The sequence below is a fragment of the Amphiura filiformis genome, chromosome 10 (genome assembly GCF_039555335.1).
Source record: "Amphiura filiformis chromosome 10, Afil_fr2py, whole genome shotgun sequence".
Classification (NCBI taxonomy): domain Eukaryota; kingdom Metazoa; phylum Echinodermata; class Ophiuroidea; order Amphilepidida; family Amphiuridae; genus Amphiura; species Amphiura filiformis.
Genome location: NC_092637.1, coordinates 48451581 through 48471801, shown reverse-complemented (window position 1 = coordinate 48471801; position 20221 = coordinate 48451581). Strand labels below are relative to the sequence as shown.

The window sequence follows — 20221 nt, the reverse complement described above, 5'->3', positions numbered from 1 at the left end:
ACCGGTACATGTATGTGGCTGGTAATGTATGCTTATTTCGTGAAGATGAACATGTATATAGACATAACCAATTAAACATTGTGCATATTGTACTTTGTCAATGAGCAATAAAAGAAATGGATATCAGATATCCGCTCCTAATTAATGTACATTGAACTGGTACACCTGATTAATGTCAATCAATTACATGATACAATGAGCATACGCCACCATCTTTAGAATTTTAAGTGTGTCCCTATGCATTAGCACCAATTCGGCTTGAAATGTTGGGGGACAATCGGCCTGAATTGTTAAAAAGTGGCTGAAAAGAACAAAAAAAAGGGCCATTTTGCCGAAAGGTAGGGGTGGGCATGTCCCCCTGCGATTGACACCCATGTCCCTATGTAATGTTAGTATTCATTTTAATATAGTGGTATTTAATTTCACAAGTATTTTTGTTTGTAAAATTTTCACTCAGAATTCCAGTAGGCCTATGAGAAATTTACCATTAAATTGTTCACTTTGATTTACTTCATTTGTTTTTAAATTTGCGATTATTCTTTATGTTGACCTATAGGGCCTACACAAAAGAAACATATTTGTGAACGGCACAAAATAAATTTAATATGAAAAATTATCAAATTTTACAGTACTTTTTTAGCAAATCTAGTCAATATTATCATGGAAATAAGAGAATAATAATATTCTCTTATTTCCATGATATTATTATGGGCCATTTAAATATGGAGGTGATAAATATACCAGTAATTAAATTTCAGGTTTGTATTTTGAATGAAGTTCTGAAAATTAAACATGTTATGATACTGACTCCTGTCGTGTTTCACGTTTCATAATGATTAATTAACTTTGACGTTTGGCACAGAACTGTCAAGTCTGTACACAAGACTACATCGCTATGGCGATCTCTGCCCTACATGTATAATTGCAAATGAAGCTCGTGGCGAGTATCAAAGCTCATCTGTTGCCTTGATATCAAATATATCTGAAATGGTGCAATACGTAATGTCATATCAGAAAACCTCTTCCAGTTTCTCAAGTTTATAGTTTATAAATTATGTTTGGTTAAAATCAACCAAATCGTAACAAATAACATAATGGCATGGCGATATATTTTGTGGTAGGTCTATCATGTTTCCAAAATGGCTGCAGGAGATACTTGGCTGGTACTCTCTTTCAATTAACTTGTTTAATTATAAAGGGCAGTTTTGCTTTGATAAATGAGGTGTTTTAACACATGGAATGGGTAACTTTCCAATAATTATTGGATGGAGGTTGCTGGACATACATGTAGGTAGCAAGAATTATACAAAGAAGGTTCAGTTCCGGGGTTCAGTCCATCATGTAGATGTAGATGTGTGGCCATCATGCTGGCTAACAATGTACATAGACTGCGCGTGGTACAAAAGCAAATGTGATCAGCAAGGAAAACTCAACAGAAAACAAATGAATGATTTAAAAACAAATCATGTACATGAAGCAATGGAACCTAAAGAATTGTGGAACCAGTGGTAGGGAATGTTTGTACCTTTCTGTATTCTGATTAGAGTTGCCATGACAATAAAGATGTGCAGCAAAGTTTAGCGAAAATATAAGGTATGACCCCGTTTTTGTTGGTAGCCGTTTAGCATAGCCATGGTTAACTGTGCAGGGCAGGAGATACCAATCTATTATTTGACACACTCCAGCATGGCAAAATATGGGCTCCTTATAAATATGTTAACAAGTGCAAACATTTTGTAGATTTGTATTTTCATGCAGTTCTTCACAAACATTTTCGAGTTAGCTAAGGCTTTTGATTCAGAAGAAGCAAATTTGTGTCAAGTTATGAAACTTTATATCTTGGAAGGTGAAAGTTTTAGATACTGTCTTCCGTTTTGATTGATGAATTGCAAAAAATAAACAACCACAAAAATGGTTGATGTTTCTTTGTCTTGCCACGTGCCATGTCATGCAAAGTGATAGGCTCCACGCAAAAATGACAGCATGACCTCTGACCTCAAGTTATGACCTCAACATGACCCCTGAGGGATACATGACTCCCTGTGGTATAGAAATTTGTCTCAATGAATCAAGTACGAGTCGAAATGGGAAAATTGTGATCGGCAAGAATGTGTTCTTTTGTGGGTGGTGGAATTAAGCAACTATGCACAGTAATAAGCTACAAGCTTTTCAGTGACTCTTTGTTGTATCATAGGTCTCCTCAAATACCTATGGTTGTTTCAGCTCAGGGTAGCTATCTTCAGAAGAAAGCAAAATGTTAAATCAAAATAATTTTGCATTTAAATGTTGTTGCACAAAAGTCTGAACGTCATTGTTTGGTTTATAAAGCTATTTATGTGCTATTTCTTCAGAAATGGTCTTGGTACTAACCGAGGACCAAAAGTTGTACAAATGTAGATCCAATGGCCCAAAAGTGATGTATATTGGGAAATGATCCCTGCTATTTATAGGGCCTACTTATTAGCCTTCATCACTTTTGTTTTTTTTGTGTTTTCCCCGCTCTTTGTGTCTCTTAAAATTGTCTCTTTGTGCTGGCTGGGGTCTTGAGTGGTTGAAATATGGCACAAATATACTGATTTCTCAGAAAACTGAGAGGGATGGAGCTCTCGAAGTCACCCTATGGGTGTGCCACTACTTTGTCCCATGCTCTGTGCCCTAACATTGGTCCTTACTAAACCCTAAAGACTGCACCACCATTTCAAGTGATCTATGTAACTAAGATGATTCCCATGGAATGCGTGCGGATGAAGAAGCTTGTCACCTTTCTACCGGCCACATTGTGTCCATCATAATTTGTTGTATTAGTGTTGTTTAGTACATCCAGCCGGTCACTAGAAATTTGAAACTTTTAAGGTGATGACGGACCAACTAGTTTTGTCAAAATGTTTGTCGAAATCGGTTTTATTTGAAGAGAGATTTTTCTTTTCTCCCATTTCACTTTGCCCCTTATTTCTCCCCTGGGAAAAAAATCCTGATTGCAAGAAATGGATGGATTGCAAGAAATTCCTGCTCAATACAAGAAAGTGTTTTTTTAGATAGAAGTTTTTAAATTTTGCTTTTTTATTTAAAACATTTTGACATGTAAGGGATTGTTAAAAAGTTTTGTATTTAAATGATATATTTCCCAAGGTGCATTAATTCTGCATCTTTCTGAAAATTTGCTTACATTTTATTCAACAGATAGTAAGCGTACGCAAAACTTGCAAAACATGGAAGAGTCAGGAAGACCATCCCAGTATCACTCAAAGACAATAATATAGGAGATATTAAAATCTATTGGATGCTATTAGTATTGACTGGATGGCACAGCCATCCATGTGGTGTAAGGGGCCATTACAGGGCCTTTTCTTAGAAATTGGATATGTGCATGTCTAGATCTGGGCCAATGGGCTAATCTTATTTGTGGCAAGTTTCTATGAGGGTAAGGGAAGGTATATGTATGTTGCTTTAACCCTATGGGTACTACCTTCTGATTGGTTACAAGAAAACTTTTAAACTTTATTGAACCAATCAGCAACATGGTAAGAATGGTGTTAGGGCAGAAGAAGATTGAGCTTAAATATTATGCTGCGTTTTAATTGGTCGCTTCAAATATATTGCGTAATCATTTTTTAATCATGTTTTAACCAATCAGAAACTCTGTAAGAAGGACAGCAGTTCTTAGTTTGACAAAAATAATCTGTGTATAAATTTTTGACTTTTGAAAACTAGTCAAGATACCAAAAACTCTGTTTATAGGAGAGTTGTTAGGGGAGTGGTTTCATTGAATCACAAACCTTCCAGGTGAGCAACTCATCACCCTCCTGAAGAAGTTTAGAACAAATTTCAGGAGAGTGATCACACTCGTTCACCTCGCTATTCATAACCTTGCTTGGTCACTTCATTTTGGTGAAAGCTTCAGAATGTCTTTCTGAGCAATATTGGAGCCAATAGATTCAACTGTAATTTTAAAAACAAAATTTGAATATGCTGCTCCCTAGGCAAATTTTAAAGATACAAAAATATTTGGGTTCTATTTTAAAGTATAAAATTGAGATATAAACAAAGGGAGATCAATAAACATCAGCATGTGCTCTATTAATACTTATTTTCTCCTCATTCCTGAAAAGTGGATCACAATATCAATATCAAAATCTCATCATTAGCAAGCTTTTAAAGAAAATTTAAAGAACCTAGAATAAGACCCACACATGTCTTACATCTTTGATAAGAGCAAAAAATCTCATTTAATTAAAATATCTGTATTCAGGGCATATCTTACTCATTATATCTCACTTAATTATATACAGATTTACAAACCATACCACTTATCACACATCTGTGTCATACTTGTGTTATGACCCAGTTAATTTAGATTCAGTTACCCAGTATATAGAAGATAAATATGTGCCTCGCCACCAGGAGCTTCCCATATGGTATATCAGTCAAATGGCAAATTCTTATGGCCAATTGGAAGGCTGGAAAGGAGACAATGTAATGTCATTTGTATCATCGTTGATAGATGAGGTTTTACAACTTTACAGAGTTAACAAGAAATAGGCAATTATATATAGATTGTCAACTTATCAATAGGTTTTATGCAAATTTAGTATCAAACATGTTTTAAAAGCGCTCGATAGTAAGCACATGTGGTAACTATCGAGTTTTTACAGTAAGTTCAAAACACAGATCCTTTTTAGGCCTGCATTCAAAATAACAGCATTCATCAAAATATTAAAAACAACAGTTTTAAAGGGTATGAGACAAAGAAAATAACAAGTTATTGTTATTTTTGTGTAACTCGCTGTTTTATTAGTATAATAAATCACTTATTTATGTTTTCATACAATATGACAACAACAACAAATAGATATTTCAATGCCAATGTTTAAAAACTTATATAATTTCTACTTATATTTAATCAGCAAAAGCAAACAAACAAACTTTTACACAACAACACTGCTAGAATCATGTTACAAATTACAATGTAGACATATTTGAAAGATGGCTACAAAAAAAGTTAATTAGCCTTTTACAAAATAGTGCATGTAACTTTACATGTACGCGTAACAAGTAATGCGACGTTATGTGAGTTTTACTGGAGCTAAAACCCATTGAACCTCATGATATCGTTATCACTACTGCTAAATATAACAAGAAGCTAATTTAGTAACCTCATATCAGGGTTGCCAAACGTGTGATTTAGTAGCCCAAATTTGGTGACTTTTGAAGATTTTCCCCACAGCTTTTTACAATCACATAGAAACCAATGGTTAAGTAAAATTTATGACAACTTTTTGACATTCGCACCCGCAGTTTACAGTTGTTAAGTGTCCCGTAGGAACCTATAGTTGGGTAAAATTGGGTGACTTTTCGATAATTTGACTTGCGATTTGGGCTGAAAATTTCTGGCAACCCTGCATCATTGGTATCGGATGCGTGTATGTAGTACATCATAGAGTGACAACAGCCCAAAGGTATTGTACCTGCAGAGAAGAGGATGTTAAAAAGTAGAGTGACCAGTTTGTTATGAAAAGATTCACAAAATTTGACTGCAAGCTGGTTCAACATGATGTACGGCAACGCTATACGTGTAGTTGGTTGGATTTGAGCTCCAAGCAGTAGTGAATGTGTGGCGTGGTTTTTTGATTGAGGCGAATAGGAAAACAAGTGAATGTTACAAGTCATGTTCTAAAGTTGTATGTAGAATCCTATATAGGCCTAGGTATACGTCTTGGAGAAAAGCCCCGGTATAAAGCATCTTATAATACAGTTCACACATTTCCACCACACATTACATAGCCAACATTTGTTACTAGCTGTTAGCATAAGTTCAGAGTTCAAAATGTTCAAAATTTTTGAAAAACAAAATGGATGGATATATGGTTTTACAGATTTATGGACCTCGGCCAAAGATGGAAGGGTATTTTTATCCCGTCATGATGTAGTCTAACTTCTACAACCAAAATATTCTCATGTTTCTCATGTTCTCCACTTTACAGTTACAGAAAATGAAGTACGTTTAGGTGTAACTGTTTTTCTTACTTCAATGCTGTTTCTGAGAAATTTAGTTTTATAGAGCTGAAGGTTCCTTTCTTTTCTATATTCCTTTCAGTGGCATTATGTGTGCACAAATGGTTTAGGAATAAGTTCTCTGTATTCCTAAATCAAGTGACTTAGGTATGATTTGAGGTGACCTAGCTCCACTTGAGATGAGTCTAGTATTCATTCCTAGCTATTATGTAAAATGAGACACATGTAGCAGCCGACGAGTGCATCGTTTTGATATGGATGTACACAAATACTCTTCATAATTAATAGGCTGTGATCATGGTGATGTTCGTTACAATCTATGAACTTCAAGAACTGGTGGAATAAATTCTGGAATACCCTGTGCATCACACTCGCCCTAGCTATAACCCTAATCCTAACCCTAAATCCTAACTGTAAACTATAACCCTAACCCTAACCCAGGATATGGTATATCAGAATATTAGCCCATTCTTTGCCTATGGTAGGGTCAGTGAAGGTGCTAGCTGGGCATGGGGCCCACTTGTCCCCAGTCAAATTAGGAAATTGTGGAAATTCCTATTTTGTTGCTAAAAAAGCCCAATTTTACTTTTTCAGGCATAAATATTTTGAATTTTCACAGTGCTCCTGAAATTCATTCCCATATTTCAAAAATTCTGGTCCCATCTCTGGGTAGGTGTATAAAGATGTTTTAAGTGTAACATGATGTCAACATCTTTTGCATCCAATGGAGTTGTGTGTGGTGTTGAAGAAGCGCATACATTCCAATGTATACCAATGTGAATGCCATGATAAACTTTTTGAAAGTAATCAAATTATATATCGAATCCTCAGTGCCAGAAGTGGGTTTAAATGCAATAGCTGCCACATGTAGCTGCCATGTGTAGATGAGTACAATATACTGTGTAAATTGCCAAATGTTCACAGGGCAGCTATTGCACTTACCACTTCTGGCACTGAGCAGTCGATATATAGGTTCGTGATAAGAGCCTGACTACTGAAAAACTGGTAGCATATTTTTTTATTAGATTTATTTGGATGTGCTTATACAAATAGGCCCCTACAACAATATTATGTGATGATATCAGATTTGGTTTGAATGAGATGCAGTACTAATGAAATACTAATGATTCCATATATACTTGCTGTTGTTTTCATAAATTGATTCAATTTGTCTAGCAATGTGACATTAATGATGTTGTGAATGCTCTATCACTAGGATCCACAACATGCTCATCTATCAAGGGCACAGTTCTTAAACCCCAATACATTTTGTACATTTTATTGAATGACCTTTGAAAATTTGGGTACAAAAACTCATACTCTGCAACTTGAGGTCAAAGTTTGCACTATGATTATGTAATTGAGGTTATTGGTCTATGCCATTGGGATGAGGCTATTGTGGTCCATAGTGTATGCTATATTTGTGGATAGCCAGAAGCTTACTTTGTTGGGAGTAGTCAGAGAAGATACTGTACACTTCCCATAATGCATTTCTTCCCTGTACTGATTTGCTATTCAGTAAAGGGAAGAAATGCATTGTGGGAAGTGTAAGATATCTTCTAGAACTAGTCAGAAGTATTATAATCAGTGTTCGAATTTAGGAAAAATAAATGGTTGTCCCACGGACAACCAGATTACAATTTCTGGTTGTCCGTCTAAGTTTTTCGTTGTCCGTAGGGACCGATCATTATTTACGGCAGGGGGGGTAATGGGCATTTTGGAAAAAATATCGACAAAAAATTTCACGTTCCCCCCTCGCGTCCGCTCAAAATGTTCGGATTCCCCCTTGTTTTCCCGAATTTCTCCATTTAAAACTTAACATTCCCCCTCTTGGTTCAACAAAAAATTCGCGTTCCCCCTCAAGACCCAAATTTTTTTCGGATTCCCCCCCCTCAAAACGCCCATTACCCCCCCTGTCGTAAATAACGATCACTCCCGTAGGCCTACAAATGTGACTTTTGGCTAGATTTATGGTTGTCCGGCGGACAACCGAATCAGTATTTTTGGTTGTCCGGCGACTTTTTTAGTTGTCCCGGGCAACCGGACAACCAAAATTTCGAACGCTGACTATAATATCTTTCTCACCAGGATGCCTTTTTCCTGTGAATATGATATTGATGGTTACACAAAATCAATTTCACTAAAGATACTTTCACGTAAACAAAATTGCCTGAGTAAGAACAAAGATACTAAAAATAGTATCTTTGGTAAGAATGATATTGTATCAAAGTTCTGAATGCACCAATAAATTACTTAAAATTTTGGGTAACAATATACAACACAGACAAGGAATTACTAAGGAGAGCCACATTTGAAGAGTTTTGATCCATACAAAAGCTAGTGGTGGTGCCACAGGGAAAGGGGTGGGGCCTTAGTTAGAGATCTTGCACCCCATTTTCCCCTAGTGTTTTAATTTGAAGTGCTAAATAAATAATAACGTATTAATATTATATACTTATTTTAATATTAACTCTTGAATTTTTATATATTTCTGTCACTACAGAGGTCAATTGGTAGAGAGTAGTCTGGCTGGAACAGATCAGAATCATAATTCATGGTAAGTTGAAGAAAAATTTATTTAAAAAAATGCAAATTATTGAGATGTTTTCAAGCAAAATGAGTCATGATCTTGGAAAGAAAATTCTATTAAATTTTTGTTGATTTTTGAAAACATTGTGCTAAAGTTATAGAATAATCAAGTCATTGTTGTTGCCAACAACATCATGATAGTTTATTAAAAAGAGTTCACCATGTACCAGACATGACTTATTTTTTTCTTGGTACCATCTCAAGTTGAATTCTTAACCCCATGAGAACTACCTGCCGATTGGCCAAAATGAATAGTGTGACCAATTTTGAACCAATCAAAGAGGGTATTAATAAGATCATCTGCAAAATAGTTTGACCATAAATAGTTTAAAGCCTAGTCGTAATTGGCAATTGAAATGAGCATTTTAAGTTGTCAACCAATCAGAAATGCTGTTAGATGGCCAGTAGTGTCCAGGGGTTAAGCAAATTTAATTTTACTTTTTGATATTTATAGTGTGACTTCATATGATGCATATATACAACACAAGTAGTAATAATTGAAATTGAAATTTTAAAATATTCAATTTCATCTCAGAAAACTGTTGCACAAAAAAGAATAAAAGTTAATACATTTATAGAAACATAATCTATATCTGACAAACCATTTATTATTAACCATGCAGGCCATGATTCCGTTTCTTGGAATTACATGATGGGAAAGATATATTAAAAACAAAATGGCTGCCCGACAACGGCACCTTGACCTTTTAGATGATTTGATGCTAGCGAAGTACATGCCATCAAACTTAGCAGAGAGGAGGGATGGTATAATTTTACAAGTCTAACTTTTATGCGGCCGGGTTAATTTCATATCTTCCTTTGGCCTTTTTCAGATTAAAATTATCCCAATTTTAGCAATTGTGTATGCAGTTGTTCCAGTAAAGTCATCTTGGGAGCGGGTCAGTGGGATAACTTTATAATATCAAATGGGCGGATGGTCGCCACTGTGAACATTTATCTGAGCATAAATTGTAACTTTTATGATACAAGGGGATGACATGGTACGCATTTAGCACTTATTACAAACTGCAAGTCATAACGACATCTCCATCATGCTAGCCAAATAGATGTATGGCTAGCTTTTTGGTGATGAACTATGCTGTGGGAAAAATGAATCAGATTTGATTTTAGCTGTAAATTGGACATTTTGTGAAATTGTGGAAAGTGGTAATGGTGTAAAGGGACAGCTTAACCCCCGGTGAGAAGTCTTCCCCCCATTTGCCCCCCTGTAGGATGCTGGCGCCATGACATTTAAGATTTTCAGGCCATTTTATACTTTTTAACCCATTTTGAAAGTTGCTTCGTCCCCCACCCCAGATACTACCTGGCTATGCCGCTGGATCCTTGTTATACCCACAACTCCACCACCAAACTTCAAACATGGAAAACGTTACGAATTTTCACATAAATATTGAAAAACATAAAAAGGGCTGTGATTTCTTGTAACTGTAAGTACATGGAGTAACATGAAAAAGACTTATCTTTAATTTGTATGAAAGATAAATTTTACACCATTTTGATTTGGAAATTAATTTTGAAAGTGAAAAATAGTTTTTCAATGTTTAATATGAATGGACATTTCATCTGCATACATGAACACTGGTAGAATGCGGGCAAACGAGAGCATGACGCTTCATTTTAGTTCCAAGTGAGATCCAAATTGGCTTGCTTAAATCCAAATAAAATCTATATCTGGTATTTGATATCAAACTCAAAATTATTTTCTTAACATCTTTTATTACAAAAATCATTGTTTGATTTCAAGAGTGCATGTATTATTGTGGGTACATAAGTTTGCTAACCTTGTGTTCTGTTTATGCACCCCTTGTATTGACATTATTGCAGTACATGTATAAATACACTTAAAATACATACTTATATAACATTTCATTATAGAATATGATGGGAAAAGCACATTAATGTTTAGGAATGAGCAAGTCTGGTTGACTGGGTGGTTTTACAAGTCCCATGTATTTCATCATAGAACAAGATGGGACAAGAACATTAATGTTTATGAATGAGCAAGTCAGATTGGCTGGGTGGTACAACCGCAAGCAGTGGTGTCAGTCCATCTTGAAAAGTGGAAGGACATTTTGTCGGCTTCAGTTCATAGTGGCGTAAGGTAGGGTACCACAAATAAACAACATGTTTTTTAAGGTTTTCACAAAAATATAAGACTTTGGAATACTTTAGGAAAACTTTATACTTTAAAGTAAGTTTACTTAGAGAACAAGGATCACTTCCATGTCTTTTTGTGGGGGTTTATCCCTCAGAATCTCACATTTGAAGAAAAAGTGCCTCCTCCTTTCCCTGAACACTGTTGGAAAAGACTGAAAACTACTAATTGCTAATTTTACATCCTCCCTCCCTCATCAATTCATGAAAATCGTCAGTGGATGAGAACAAAAAATTAATAATATACAGCCATATACGTGTGCATTTTGGGCATGAAAGTTACTTACTCAAATTTGATCATCCAAATGGTCATCAATAGTCATTTAGTGACTTTTTTGGTGTTGACGGCTAAAAAAACTGCTACAACCCTAAAATGGACAACTGAATTATGACAGAATATTTTGTCACAGATTCTGTGACAAGCATGCACTTGTCAATAACATTGACGGACATGTGCATTTTGTGTGGATGTGGTTGTATGCAAATTGGGAGTGCAAGTGTCCAGATTTTAATGAAAATAGTCAATATTGGTTTGGCGGTACATAGCTGCAGTGCAAAGTGTCGTCAGTAGCAACAAAGCAGCTGTGGCTGCACTCGGTGTCTGCAAACTGTCCAAATAGGCCTATATGCTTCTTTTTGTAAATTATTTTTACCATATATTTACTTTTTTTTAAAAGAAATCTGATGTTACTCATTGATCCTTTTGCCGGTACATCCCTTTTAAAAAGTATTTTTTATTAAATACAGGTCAATGGCCATTATTTTTCAGGGGGGGTTGTTAGAGATATGATGCAAGACTTCTTAAGTGTATCTTTGGGGGACAAATTGGCATGCATAATTAACAAGTGGAATCTTTTTGAATAATTTCACACAAGAATCTGCACCCTCTGTGAACTTTCCTTCCAAATCGGGACCTTTTTCACGATATTATGTTGTCAAAAAAGGCAGCTTGCATCCCGATGTAAGACACACATCCGACATTATGGGAAATAATTTCCTATCTTGTTGTGAAATAGCTAGATCTATGGATTTCATATCTTCCTGGGTAATAAATCTTTTTTTCAACCCAGCTGAGAGCAAGCTCTCTGCCCAGCTGAGAGAATGCAAGATAATCAGCTGAGCGTTTGGAATAGGAAAAAAGAAAAGAAAAAGAAGCATGTATGAAAGGCACTGACCTGCAATTGCAATAAATTAAGATCAAGAATGCAACAAACATACCTGAAACATTAGGAAATCTTACCTCAACCAAAACTGGATGGTCTTCTACACAGTCTTGAGAAAGCAAGCCTATCATTTGCATCCAAAGGCACGTTTCGTAAAAGCCTATGATTATGGGAAAAGTTCAGTATACTGACATCAACAGCACAGATATTGGAACATTCCATTATCTGTGCTGACAAAACATGCCTACTAATTTTTTGAATGTAAAAAATATTTTTTAAATAAAATACTTGTAATTTTCAATAGTGAGGCTAGGCTAATATAGTAATAATTATTTGAAACTTTTATTCAAAAATACATTATACCAAGCGCAAACATGCCTAGTGTTGGTTCAGTTTTTAGCCCTACCCATATTTGGAAGAAAAACGATTACATGATTTCGAGTAAATTTGATGTGGTAAATATGGCTTGATGCAATTCCCACCTGCCCAAACTTGCCACATATTTATAGCAACATACCTAAACACACACCTCCATCACACCCCATGATTTATGTTCTTATGAATTAAATATAGCATATTTACAAAGCATTTTGCATATTGGGTTCTTTCAACTTCTTTGTAAGCAGAAAAATATACCGTTTGGTTGCACCATGGTTGACAATGACAAAATCCCCATTTTAGGATTTTGAAATCATTGCATCACCTCTTCTCTTCATCTAACTGTTGAGAGTAAAATTGCTCACTTTCCTTTGTTTCTTAATTCTTTATCTTCAAATCTGTTTCTCACTATCTTTCCATGTAGGCCAGCATGCTTATGTAGGCCTATTAGTCCGACGTGTAGGACCTTTTTTTTCCAAGTTACCAGACTATACTCATTTCACACTATGATCACTATCTGATATGGTGCAAAAAGAGGAATTGCGCAAGTCCAGTGACCTCGCCGCCCCCCAAAAAAAACTGTCGGGCGGGGCGAGTAGCATGGTTAGTGAAGTTTTGTGGTTACAAGTAGGCCTAATCTTTCTTGAGTGATCAGAGTTAGAGTATAGTTGGTAACCGGGTTGGTAACTAAGAAAAAAAACAGGTCCTACTCGTCGGACTATTATGTAGGCCTATAGGCAACGTTCATGAACACACACCTCCAACACATCCCATGATTTATGCGGAGATTTATGTTGTTATGAATTTAGCTTAGCATAAACAAAGCTTGGCTTGAGCAGTTCTTGGTCCCATCAGGACCCAAGCATGTCTCCACATGGAATGACTGAAAAATTGATACATATTTTACTCTGGAAAAGGATAGATAAAAAAAGAAGGACAAAGTCCTCATTTTATCAACATGCTGCTAATAATTCTTTATATGGTAATAAGAATTCAGAGCATGCTTAGTTGAAAACATCTTAATTATGTAATCACTTGTTTGTTTACAAATGCCATGTGCCAAAACTGCATTGATCCAATTCATTAACACTTTCACTTTCGCATCACTACCAGATGCAGCATGTTGCCATGGTTTAATTAAGCTTATTGCTCTGGGCATTGCTGATAATATTATTAAAATGTTGTCCAAATAAATTCTGAGTATACTATAAATGGTGCCCAAATAAATTTCATGATTCACTGGGTACATAATTTAGCCACCCAAGTTGTGTCAATTTGTTACTTAAAATTAATTAAAGTTAAATTTTTTAGTTCTTGTAAAGTGCGCAGTACTAGAAAGTTCTCAGAAAATTATGTTAACGATAGTACTAGGAAGATGCATACCAGAGTTAGTGATGTTGACATTTACATGTTTTTCAAAGTTGTATCCAAATGATATACGATGATATATGAATAATTATATTGTAGCACCATACAAGAAATCATAATTCATGTCATGCTGGCCATTTTGTGAATAACGGACACAGAGTTTGTATATTCATGTGTCAGGCCTCAGGATTGTGGTAAATGGTGGGCTTTGCCATATATATATTTTACAAGTTGTGATATATGTCAGAGAAACTGTTAATTTATAACCGAATGTGTTGGAGTTAGGGTTAGGACATATATGTGACATGATCAAGGGGAATGAGTCACATGTCGGCCCTGGTCAAAAATGAGTTTTACCTATATTTCTAAAGAAGACATTTATAGCTTTCAGAAACTGAAAACCCCAAGTTGATACGACTTTTCTTTGGAAAGTTATGTCACTTTAATATCAACCGCTGAAAACAATAGAAAACAAAAGAATTTTAACACTTTCTTTGGCAATATCTCAAAATCAGTGTTAGCGACATCCGACTCATTCCTCTTGATCGTGTCACATATGTGAATCACTGATACAGAGATTGTAGATATTGTAGGATGGAAGTAAATGGTGGGGTTTGTGAAGTATGTCAGAGGAAATGTTATTGATGTCAAAAAGTGTTTGGGTTTTGCTTGGGGTTTTACTCAATTTGAAATATTAATGTCTCTTTGGAACCCTTAGGAATAGCACGTAGGAACCAAACAAATTTCTCTTTGTTTGTGTTGCTAAGCCTCATATATTAATTAGGACCAAAGTACAGATAATGTTGATTTCACGTATAGAGGCCTTGCACGTGACGTATCATCCCGTAAATATGGCGGACTACTCAAATGCATTCAACAAAAGCATAATTGCAATCTACCGTGACAGTTCGTCTCACACACATAACCCTGCACTACGATCAAATAGGTTGATGACAACATTTGATTGAATGGACTGCACTCCGCCATAACTACGGTGAAGGACACTGGCTCAAATCCTTTGTTTGGAGCCAATCGATACTTTCATGCAGGGCCTCTATTGCAATAATTGCCTGTTAATCTACACAGTAAGCTCAACTCATCTTAAAGCGGGAAATTATATAGCGGGAAATTTTCACCAAGTTTTTATTTACACTTTTGGCATTTAATTTCAGAAACACAAATTTAAAAGCCAGCAAAAATATTTTACCCATGGGCTGCTTTAAAAGCTGTGAATCAAAGTAATCACAAAAATTTTCCAGATCAGTTAAAACCATGAAAAATTAATACCGCGAAAATATCTTGCCTTGTACAATAATTTTCGCAGTGAAGTAAATAAACCATAGCACATTAGAGCAAATTTGCATTATTTTGTGTGTGCTATCTGTGTAATTGTATTGATAAGGCCATGTCTGCTGTTGAAGCGATCAAATACAAATTATCTGATTATTTACGGGAATTTTGAACTTCAGACGCAATGATTTTGACTCCATAGCCAAGTGGCATACTTGCATACAGTGTCATGAATTACAAGAAAATAACAACAATTGTTTACAACATTTCCTGCTGTTAGGTGAAGTAAACCAAAGTGAAGTATTGGGATTTTTTTCCTGGCATTTATTTTGTATTTTAGGGTCATTTTAACTTAATAATATAACCAAATTTTTGTAGTTACCCACTACCATTATCATCTTGTGAAGCACTAAAAAACTATACCTATAAGTGAAACTTTGAAACTTTATAAAACTAAAGATTTAATTAAGGATATCCATGATAATGAGAAAAGTATAAAAATAAATTTTATAGTCCATGCTCCATTTCTCTTAAGGTGTATTAACGTACTACACCTTGATAAAATTGACTATTTTTGCATTTTCCTCAAAAAATAATAACACATTGGTAACAAAAGTTATGTATATTATAGGGGCAAGAAATCCAGGTACTACACTGGAATTTCAGTGACTCAAGACAAACGGTACATTAATTATGATAAGAAAAGAGGTACCGCTAAATTGTACCTCATTTCTTAACATATATAATGAACCACTCGTCTTAAATCACTGAAATTTCAGTGAAGTAATTGAATTTCTTGCCCCTATACTATACATAACTTTTGTTATCAGTGTGTAGTTATTTTTTGAGAAAAATGCAAATTAGTCAATTTTATCAAGGGGTGTAGTACCGCGCACCTTAAAGAGAAATGGAGCATGGAACAAATTACCAGGGGGTGTAGTACCATTTTAATCTAAGAATGCTGACAACCATTATCATAACACTCTCAGTTATAGTTATCTTCTGAAGATAGGAATAATGAAAAGTAAAAAAAATATTATACATACATACATACATACATACAGGTATTTCTATAGCGCCTTTAAAATTTATCAAGGCGCTGAACAAGGAGAGAAAGGATGGGGAAAAAGAAAAACAGTGGAACAAGAAAGAAGCTAACTGAAAAGGTGAGTTTTCAGTTTCTTCCTGAAAACTGGAATTGATGGAGACTCCCTGATGGCTTTAGGGAGTTTGTTCCATTCCCTCGGGCCAGAGACAGAGAAGGTATTTAAACCAGATCCTCTATGTGCCCTAGGCTGACTAAGCAGGGTCTTATCGGAAGAAGATCTCAATTCTCTTCCGGGAGCATAGGCTAAGAGGAGCTCCTAAAGATAATTGGGGGCATGGCCCTGAGAGCACTTGAAAACATAAAGCAGAAGTTTAAAAAGAATTCGGTCCTGGATTGGAAGCCAATGCAATTGAATGAGAAGGTCGGAGGTACCAGTTGAGCGAGGGACAGAGAAAATCAAACGCACAGCACGATTTTGCAGCTTCTGCAGTCTATTTCTTTCACCTTGAGTGATACCATAGAGGATTGCATTGCCATAATCAAGTCGGGACAGTATATGAGAGAGCGAACAGCATGGTGACAGGTATCTTGGCATTTGTATTATATCAGCTTAATTTTACACATCGCTTGTCAATTTTATCACATGAGGAAAGTTGATATCCTCGATTAAATGTATTTGCAATATTTGTTATCTTCTGAAGATAGCAAATGAAAAGTAGCCCTAATGAAAGATATTATCTTATAAGATTTGCACATTGCTTTTCAATTTTATCATATAAGAAAACTTGACATCCAATACTTTTAAATACTTGCAAAATTTGTTATCTTCTGAAGATAGCAAATGAAAAGAAGCCTTCATAAAGGTTACTCCCTAACCATATTAATTAGCTTATCATTGACTTTCCATGTTTAATATGCAACATTTGAAAGGGCATTTAAAAGGGCACTCCCAAGGCCAAGAAACTTTTCAACCCCTTGCATGCCCGGTCTCATGAAACTTAGAATACTTTGGTATCATGAAATTGAAAAAGAAAAACTTTCATAAATGTTATATTCTTACAAATGCTAACAGGTGTACGATTTACTGAAGTGATAGCCGGTTCTTTTTGTTGCTGGACCAAAGGTGTGTAATTTGGATAGCTCTAGAGGGCTACAATGCCCACAGGGGTTGCGCTCTCAAGTAGGCCTACCAAATCAAGTGTGTGGGTAAAGTGTCTGTATTAATAGTAGGGGTTGAAGTTAGTGTGATTTGGTGTAAAGCTTGCTGGTGTATATCAGGGTGTTGGCAATGGATTGGGACATTATAGGTGTTTTTTTCATGGATTACATGATATAGATATGTTTTATAGGTGTTTTTTTTATGGATTACATGATATAGATATGTTTTATTTATGACTATTTTGGGAGGAGAGGAGGGCCAAATTGATGTAGATGGCACAATTTGATCACATACATCCAGTTCAACCAAAAGTTGGAGGAGATGAGGTGACCATGCATTGCCCGAGATGGTTTATGACTACCACTCTTCTCCTTTTTACATCCATCTTTTGTAAATCGGGAGACCGGAACCTTGTGCATGCCCCCAAGTTTACGTCTCTGCTAATTCTTATTCAAAAACATCATGTTGGTTACAATATCAAAATGATAATTAATTGCAGCTAGCTCAGGGGTGCAAACATACCCTGGGTATGGGGTCATGCTTAAAACATGCAAAATCAGTCTAATTTGATGGGACTACTCTCAGCATCTGACATTTTCAGCTGAAGATCTCAAATGTAGGCCTTTATATAGGACTTTATTTTAACAAGATGTTAGGACAGAAATGCAAGGTCAATATGGGGCTTCTTACTAAATAGTGAAAATGGAAGGGGAAAACCCAGCAACAACAACAACAAAAAGCAAAACCACAGAATTTTGGAAACAAACTTTTTACCCTTTCCTTGCCCTTCTAGTGCCCCTTATCGGTGACCTGAATTCAGGTCATGAATGTTGGCCATGGTCTAGACACTTTATGTTACAACTTATAATAGTCATAAATAATAACCTCATAAATCATAGTAAGACCAACATGCAAGCTGCATGCCTATCATGAAGTGATGGAATGACTGGGGCATGGACTGCTAAGTGAAAAGTGCATTTGTACCCTCACTGTCGCTAAGGGAGCGATCGTTATTTATGGCAGGGGGGAATGGGTAAATTTAGGGGAACACAAAATTTTTTGTGGTCTTGAGGGGGAACCTGAAATTTTAGTTGAACCAGGAGGGGGATTGTTAAATTTTAAATGGAGAAAATTGGGAAAACAAGGGGAACGCGAAAATTTTTGAGCCGACACGAGGGGGAACGCTTGAAATTTTTGTCGATATTTTGCCAAAACACCCATTCCCCCCTGCCGTAAATAACGATCGGTCCCTAATTTTTAATTTCACTTTTTTCGAACATATATTCTTGTGAGACTCATCCTGGTTTTTTTTTTTTTTTTCAACAAAAAGCACTCAAAAATCACCCAAATTTGCCCTAATTGGGCGCTTTTAAGGGCACTTTTATCAAAATGCGCCCAATTGGGCAGATTGGTCGCCACTGAAAACCCACCCATTGATATACCAAAATTGGTGAAAAGGTACCCCAAAACTGTGGCACATCCCCGTATACCTTCAACCAGGGAGAACCCCCTCTGGGACTTGATCCAAGAACTCTTTGTGAAAGCCTTACCAGATAGGTCTTAATCAAAGGCACAGGGGCATGATACTCCCTGTATAATTTGAACCAAATGTCCAAAATTTGAACCTGGGGTCTAAACCATTTAATACAAACCCAACCGAAAAGTGGGTGAACTTTGAAAAAAACAACTTTACAAACCTTTACTGCAGCAGAATTTTACATTCTTCCTCTGTGTACGTCCATTCTGTTTGTGAAAATTATTTATATACAAAAATCAAGAAATTTTTCATTTTGTCTGCTGCCAGTACTGGTCTATTTGAGTGCCTGGTTGGCCTATACCACCAGTGACACCATCATGCCCTCTGTATGAGACATAACTAAATGGACCCCAGAGTGTCATAAATAATAGCCAATTGGATGTGTACCCTTCTCTTTGGGATCTATGGTTTATTCCCCATGCCAATATGTAAGAGGCTGATGCATGAAGGCTCACCAATGTTGCCAGTAGAGGGTGGCACTACACTACTTGAAGCAGTCAACAATGGTCAGCGCAATGTGGGTTTTCCTGATCCAGGCATGTCTCAGTCTACTAATTACTTTTTAAAAACAAAAACAAACTTAACTTGCGGTTGACATGGTTGAGGGAGGAGGGGTGGGGTAAGTTATGGGCTCTAGGATCTTGTATAGGATTCAAATGCTCATGCCATGGGTGACCTGAAGCAGGAGTGAAAAAAATTGTCAAATTGGCCCCTATGTGAGACATAACAGACCATTCAGACTTTTACAGAAATTTAATTTTTAGTACCCTTTCCATGACTTCGAACAGTGATTTTAATACTGTAATGTGATTTCTTTACAATATAGGCCTACAGCAAATCAGATACCATTTTGGGTCTTTTGCAAAAAGCGTTTATTTCATCGTTTCATACGATAAACTATTACCCAAGTTACCAGGCATCTATAGACCATGGACTCTAGAAAGCTCCTGTGTATAGAGACCGGGCCCATGTGGCCAACCATAGAAAGTCTTTTTCAAACTGATATTTGATAAAGCTTGAATGAAATAGTTAAAAAACATATATTTATCTAGAACCTGGCCACCACACAATCAAGCCAATGTTATTATGAAGGGTACTTTGTTAGCCCTTTACCAGAAGCTTTTGTAGACCTTCATATTACATCACCAAAGTGTACCCAGGTTTTGTGTTCTCTGTTTTACTACTCCAGTACAAGTGCTATAGTGTAATCAAAACTCAATGTACTTTACAGAAAATTGGGAAGGAGTTGCATAATTGGTATTGTACACCATGCATGGTCAAACTAATAGAGCTATTATCGTAATTATGGCAAAAGGTCTGTGTGTGGATTTTACAAGCAATGTTGAAAACTTGAGGGTTGACTTAGCATTGAAGGAGCTTCATAGAACTGGAAATCAGGATTCAGACTCAGACAATGATAGTGATGTGGTCTTTGAGTATCTTTTACTTTTGATGATGTCAGACTGTCTGTACTTAAAACTAGTCCACAATTTACTCAAACA

At 36.0% G+C, this 20221-nt stretch overlaps 1 protein-coding gene across 2 annotated transcripts in view; it reads left to right on the top strand.

Annotated features, from left to right (window-relative positions):
* The window catches only part of LOC140162977 (RNA-binding protein 24-A-like), a 71739-nt gene that overhangs the window by 24079 nt on the left and 27439 nt on the right, over window positions 1–20221 (top strand). For both annotated transcript variants that reach the window (XM_072186300.1, XM_072186301.1), the window contains exon 4: window positions 8516–8569. In XM_072186300.1, coding sequence (XP_072042401.1) covers window positions 8516–8569 — 54 coding nt within the window. The remainder of the gene's footprint in view (window positions 1–8515; window positions 8570–20221) is intronic.